Source organism: Hyalella azteca, unplaced genomic scaffold, assembly GCF_000764305.2.
Source record: "Hyalella azteca isolate HAZT.00-mixed unplaced genomic scaffold, Hazt_2.0.2 contig6211, whole genome shotgun sequence".
In the NCBI taxonomy this organism is placed as follows: Eukaryota; Metazoa; Arthropoda; class Malacostraca; order Amphipoda; family Hyalellidae; genus Hyalella; species Hyalella azteca.
The window spans coordinates 1-6901 of record NW_025936378.1 but is presented as its reverse complement, the minus strand read 5'-3'; the positions used below and the strand labels follow the sequence as shown (position 1 = coordinate 6901).

General features: G+C 38.4%; 1 protein-coding gene across 3 annotated transcripts; it reads right to left on the bottom strand.

Moving 5' to 3' along the window:
- Positions 1-1797: 1797 nt before the first annotated feature.
- Positions 1798-4547, bottom strand: LOC108677112. 3 transcript variants are annotated; one of them, XR_001931230.2, is made up of 6 exons: positions 4253-4546; positions 3887-4002; positions 3556-3653; positions 3155-3295; positions 2617-2730; positions 1798-2178 (listed from the first exon to the last, which is right to left on the bottom strand). XR_001931230.2 is itself a non-coding variant. In XM_018165266.2 (5 exons), the coding sequence occupies exons 1-5, from the start codon at positions 4315-4317 to the stop codon at positions 2677-2679; spliced, it is 438 nt and encodes a 145-aa protein (XP_018020755.1). In that variant the 5' UTR covers positions 4318-4547; the 3' UTR covers positions 2164-2676. The 3 variants fall into 3 exon arrangements, 2 of the variants coding, with proteins under 2 accessions (XP_018020755.1, XP_018020754.1); XM_018165266.2 differs by having other exon boundaries at positions 2164-2730; positions 3155-3259; positions 4253-4547; XM_018165265.2 differs by having other exon boundaries at positions 2164-2730.
- Positions 4548-6901: the final 2354 nt, after the last annotated feature.

Here is a 6901-nt window from a genome sequence, read left to right as displayed (position 1 = left end):
GGCAGTATACTTTATACTTGATGTGCAGTATACTTTATACTTGATGCGTAGTATACGTTATACTTGATGGCAGTATACTTTATACTTGATGTGCAGTATACTTCATACTTGATGCGTAGTATACGTTATACTTGATGGCAGTATACTTTATACTTGATGTGCAGTATACTTTATACTTGATGCGTAGTATACGTTATACTTGATGGCAGTATACTTTATACTTGATGTGCAGTATACTTTATACTTCATGCGCAGTATACTTTATACTTGATGGGCAGTATACTTTACACTTGATGTGCAGTATACTTTATACTTGATGCGTAGTATACGTTATACTTGATGGGCAGTATACTTTATACTTGATGTGCAGTATACTTTATACTTCATGCGCAGTTTACTTTATACTTGATGGGCAGTATACTTTACACTTGATGTGTAGTATACTTTATACTTGATGTGTAGTATACTTTATACTTGATGAACAGTATACTTTATACATGATGGGCAGTATAATTTATACTTGATGGTCAGTATACTTTATGCCTCACGTACGGTGCTCGTGTATCCAGGTTTTGAAGAAATCAATAACGAACTTTAGAATGCGGTCATGTTGGTAATTTTGGCGTTAGGAGCCTGGTAGCGTGGATACCGCCGATGCATTTCATTTGTTTATCAAACTACGCCTATTTGAAACTCTGGTATTCATTTTTAGGAAGGGTACATTACAATGGGGTTGAAATGTAAAAATTTTCGCGGTTGCACTACCACAAACATATTATCGGTGTACTTCATACGAGTACAATATCGCGATATCACCGAAATTTGTATGTTAACATTTTTAAAGACAATAATGCCCCGATAAATTAAGTCAATTTTTGCTTTACAATATAATTTCAATGTCTCACATTTTCCATTTAGAATTGACTTGCTAATCTGCTGGTCCATATGATATTTCAAACTATGTGTATAGGTGTGAGTCAGATTTGATATTTTCTTGGCACCTTAGAAACAATCAACGCTCTTCATCATCACTCTGATGGGTAAGTAACGTTTTGATCCATAAATAGCTGCGCTTATGTACCGCGATGCGCTGGATTTTTGGGCAGTGAACATAAGAATGCGTTGTTGTTATTGAGCAACTTGCAGGAAATGCGTACTCCAATGTAGTAGCATGTTCAAATAAAATTGTTGATGAAACCGTCTAATCATTACGGTTGTAGCATTATCTTTGCTCATTTGATGAAATTAATATTTGCAATACTTCAGTTAAATCTTTCAAAGTTACTCAACTTCCATGTCCTCTCCGATGGCTGAACGGTAGAGGCTCTGCTTCGCGTGAGGGAGATCGGAGTTCGAATCCTGCAGGCAGGGACTTTCTTAAGGTCGATTTCTCATGAGGTATGTCTATTTACTCTGATAATTTGTTCCTGCTACATGTCTGACATTGTTACTTGTGCTGTCATGGTAGATTTGCATAAGTAGCACTTAGAATGGTGATTGGGTGAAGCAATATTAGTAAATGCAGAATCATCGGATTTGAGGCTAAAGGAAAATTTTTTATTGAATTCATTTATTTATTTTAAAGGTGGCCACTGGTAGCTCATTGATGCGTCACCGGTGCCAGTGGGTGGTTATTGGTGTACGAAGAGCTTCACGGGTATGGTGGTCATTGGCAGGTTAATATAGCCTATAGGTATGGGATTGGTGGTGCACGCCGCCCTTAATTCACTGTATAAATCATAGTTGCTCCACCTATGGCGTCCGCCGATAGCCACCATAAAACATAGGTGCTCCACTCTTAATTTTTATTTGGGTACGACGTCTCTCTAACATTTCTGTCTCCAAATGCATGTTCGTGAAACTTACTTCAAGTTACAGACAGCGATGTGTCTCTCGAAACTAAATGCATCGCATCTCAGCCACTCAAATGGAGCTATTGGTTTCTCGGGTCTTTGGTATTTACTTTTCTTATGTATACTTTACTTAATAAATTTTTTAATTACCTCAATATTTGAATGCCCGTTCAACACGGAGAGATTTAAGTAACAGACAACCCAGCATTTTATCCACAACAAAAGGGTCAATCAAGACCAAATTCATGCACAAGATGTATTGCAAATTATTTCTCCTAAGCTGTGTAAAAGTTCCATTGTTGAAGTGTTCAGAAACTTTTCCAACCTGTCAGGAGAAGAAAAAGCAAGTGCAGAGGTTCGCAGGACAACAACAAATCACTAATTTTAAAGTGCATGGAACGCTAAAAATATTTATGATTTCTGACTATATCAAAGTATACGATGATTGGTTACACGCTTATTTATTTTTTAAAACTTATATTCAAGCCAAATCACATTGAACCTCTCGAATTCTAATAATTTCAAGTGCAACAAATAGAAATTTCTTGACGGAAAAGATATTAGTACATAGTGAAATGTTTCACTTTTTCAAAAGCGTTTCAATTTCATTCTTGAATATAATAGTACTTGTTAACATGATTTTTAGTAGGATTTTATTGAATTTATTGTTGCACAAATTACAACGAACTTCCGATTAGACCATTTTTACTGCACGTGGATGACTTGACTGGAGAAAGAGGTCCCCTATATTATTATTGTGCACCTGTTGTGAACACTTCAAAGCCGCCAATCAGATGAAGGTTTGAGGACCAGATTGCGAAGATCACCTAGTGTACTGGTCCATCTTCCTGAAGAGGCATGCGGCCTTCGCCAGGAACTGTTTGCGGTAGTTTAATAAGTCCACAAAAATCGTTCATGGCATGAATTGATGCTTCAGTTGAAGTGGAGAGAAGTGAAAGAAAGATTAGAATTGAAGAAAAACTTCACGCAGCATTGTTCAAAGAAATTAAGGAGAGGTATAGTGATATACGACACAGATTAACAAGTAATCATATATGTCACATTGGCATCAGAAAAGGGGATTAACAGATCAAATACACATGCTGGATAGTCTGAAATTTCGACACGTATGTTCACAAGATCTAAGAATGATTTGCATAAGTTTCCACATACTCGTAAATCAAGTTATCACTCGGCGTCCAAGTTAACATATGACATAAATTCAGTTCGAAATAATCTTAACTTTTTGTCATAGCATGATATAAATTTGTGTGTGTCCCGCTAAGGCAAGAAAAACTTACCGCGTAGTTTGCGATGGTAGTGCCACATTTATACACAGCGAAGTTGTATATATCAACCTTGCACTTAGGGTCGCTGGTGGCGTAAGTCTTGTACTCCGCTAAGATCTTTGTGTTTTTGATTGAGCCATCATTAGCGTTCAACTATAAATGAATGAATGAGTGTCATATTCACATTTACAATGGTATAATTTCATAGTATAATTTAATAGTAATAGTAATTTATTTTCATAGTATAATATAATAACTAATGAAATTATTTGAAATCGACATCTCTGATGGTGCACTATATAATTCCCGCATTGGTCACATGTTGAGCTGTCACGTTCAATACCACATATAGTGTCAGCTAATATTCAAAGACATATGATGAAAAGGCACCTTAGCAATATTTCCACACTTACGTAACCAAGTTCTTTCGCTGCACATTTCATGAAGGGAGCTGCCCGAATTTCGCAAGTGATATCGCCGGTAAAGTAATCGTAGTGCGCGCATAGTTTACCTGCAGAATAGGTAAATTGCTTAGTGTTTTATATTCCTCGTGAATTTACCATGGTTGCACTCACTATTTCAAGATACGTCTCTAGATAATACCAATAATTATTAAGAAAAAGTCTACAACTGAGTTTTGGAAACAAAAATTAATATCAACAGGGTGAATTGCCCATACAGTAGGCCAATGATAGAAAATTTCAGATCAACCAATTGATGGTAATAAATCATGTAATATCTAACCTGAGTTTTTAATCAAGGCGGCACGTCCCGCTGGATCCGACGCGCAGAAATGGAAGGCAGAATTCAGGGCAGTGTAGTTCAAGTTGTTTTTGATGGCCGTTGTACACGCATTTTCACTGGGGTGGAAAAAGGAATAGGAATGACTACACCAAGTGAATAACATCAAAAGATGAACATTTCTCATTGTAGTCAGGAAAATAAATAATATCCATACCTCTAAATGCTACTTCTTCGCAACTTTTCCAGCACTGATTTGTAGTTGCTGTACAAAATTAGAGCACTGAGCAATATAATCTAATAATTTAGGATAATGGTGAACAGGATGGGAAAGCACAGGGTACGAATGCAATTGCTGAGTTCACTTACCCTTCTACACCGGAGTAGGCAAAGGTTGCCGTGAGAAGAAGGACAAGACAGACAGGTTTCATCATGGTGGTAGTCGTGAAGGCTTAAGTGATAAGAGGCTAAGGCAAAACGCGTCGTGAACGAAAGGCTGTTAGATGACCTGTGACTTTGTGCGATACATGGTCTGACTTTATAGCTTTATGGTATTATTGAAACAGGTGGTGTTGTTTGTCCATCGCGTGCCTACAGCTGTCAGTCAGAGACCATTTGTCACCACAGCTAGTGGCATCTAGCTCCACAATCAAATGTTGAAATTTAGATTCAACTGTTTGTTAGGAAAGTTTAAACTTTCTGGTTGAAAAATTATAAAATAAAGTGGAAATATAAGCGAAGACAGAATTATGTTTAATTTTTCTCATTTTTTCCATGGAAAGTTATTTGCTATAAGAACCTCAATTTGTGTTATAACAGTTATTGTGTTATAACACAATAACTGTGTTATAACACAACTATATTGTGTTATGTTATTTTCATCACACGTGTACGTATTTCTGATATGAATAGCATATCCTCGGTGCTCAGCGTTGGTTCAGGTGACGTGGCGTGAGCTGCTCCACAGTGGCGCTGAGCTCCGCGCTGAGCGTTGGTTCAGGTGAAGTGGCGAGGCCGTAAACAAATGCTCTATGATTGCAAAGACGTCAGAGCTGATAATGTGACTAATGACTTTGAATCGCTAATGGTCACAGTCTGAGTGTGTTCAGCTGAACTTGCACCTCGACATGATCAGTTAAATTGTACAGGTGTCAGAGGGTTGTGTCAGCGTTATTTTTACAATTCATGAGCTGCCTCATGGCTTGATTTCACATTACAGTAAACATTCTAGCATGTGACATTCTGGGTTGCATGCTAGTTCAATCGTTACAATCCATTGCCTGTCTCCATATTCGTATCCACATTACAATATACATTCTAGCTACAAAACTCGGAGATGCACGGAATTAATGAGTGCCAAAACTGCGTGCGTATCAAATGGGTATTAGAATACCATAACAGGCTGCGTATCGGGCAAAAAGCTTTCGTTTTGGGTCCCTGCTATGCTTTTCCTGCGTGTCTCCTGTTAAATACAAGCACTGCTGACTGATGAGCACAGTCCCCTTATCTTTAATACAATTCCATCGAGTGGAGTCGCGTCATCTTCGGATTTGAGATTACCAAGGAAGAAATTGAAATTCCCGCACCCCGAGGTGTCAGCAAAACAAGGAAATTATACATAATTGAGCCCTTCAGAGTTGACGGAGAAGACAGAAATTTGTTTTTATACCATCATGTTTAATGATAAGCTGCTTCATTTACTTTCGTATCTGTGTTCCATCGTGTGATTACGCAAAGTCGCGAGAACAATTGTTAATCATTGACCATGAAAAATTTTTTATGTTGTAAAAGCAATATTTTTTTACACTTCCTCTACTAACTACGCCATTTTCTGCTTGAGAGTGCAATGCAATTACTGTGTAAATAGGATCAAGTGAAACGATTTTAACTATTAATAAAATGCAGGTGCATCTTATTCGTTCACCATGATTATTCTTTGTTGAACGTCAAAATGTATTAACATGAGAGTGCCTCTACAGTCAATGCTACTAACTTCGAACAACACTTATATCGCCTGCCTTCGAAAGAAACGATCTATTTTGTTTAGAAACCTGGGCCACAAATTTCTAACGCGACCGGAAAAGCATCTTGGCTGTCATATGTAGCAATCGAGACCTAAAAACTGTAACTCCGACCATTATTATACGGTTCTTATGGACGAGCCGGTGATTTAAGTGGAGTAGCTGCTGCAGAGTTGCGAGTTATGTGTCATTAACGGTAAGGTCATCCGATACTAACTCACTGTCACATTCGCTGTATTGACGGTAACTTGCCTCACCATTTTATGTAATTCTTGACAGTTAGCCACCAATGACTCCATCAAAATTCTCATCCACTGGCGAAATTACTCCTGGTCCTCCTCTCACATCAGCAGCACCAGGACAAGCTTAAAGGTTTCGTATATAAAACGTGTATATGTCGTTACGAAATGCGGAATTGCCGATTATATGGAATCGGCAGCCAATTTGGCGAATCTGTATAAGCAGCATTTCGTTGCTGATTCATAAAATCGGACGTTAGAGTTAGAGTTAGGACTAGAGTTAGAAAAGGTTAGGTCAAGTTTGGTAAAGTTCCTCTACATTTAAATATTTAAAAAAACTTGCCTGACTGACCTAACCCCAGATTCCTATAGTATAGAAATACTGATTCTGCAGATTTGGCAAACTGGCTGCCGATTCTATAGAATCGGCAATTTTGCGATTTCAGCACAACATATATACACAAGTACACAAGCAACGGCAGCGCCACTCCAGTTCCGCTTTCGCGGCTCTGTCTTGCCAAAGCGCGGTCGAACCGGACAAGATTGTTACTGTTCCGGGCTTTAGGGTACGTACACAGCGGAAGCAGGTTTGCCCGCGCGGGCAACCTGCTCCAACCGGCCACAAGAATGAACATAGGATAATAATGTGAGTGTTCACAGTGGAAACCTGTACGAATAGGCTTCTGCCGACAACCTGCTTATACCTATTTACCGGAATGTACTGCACATTCTTATCTGCTCAACCTGCTTGGCATATG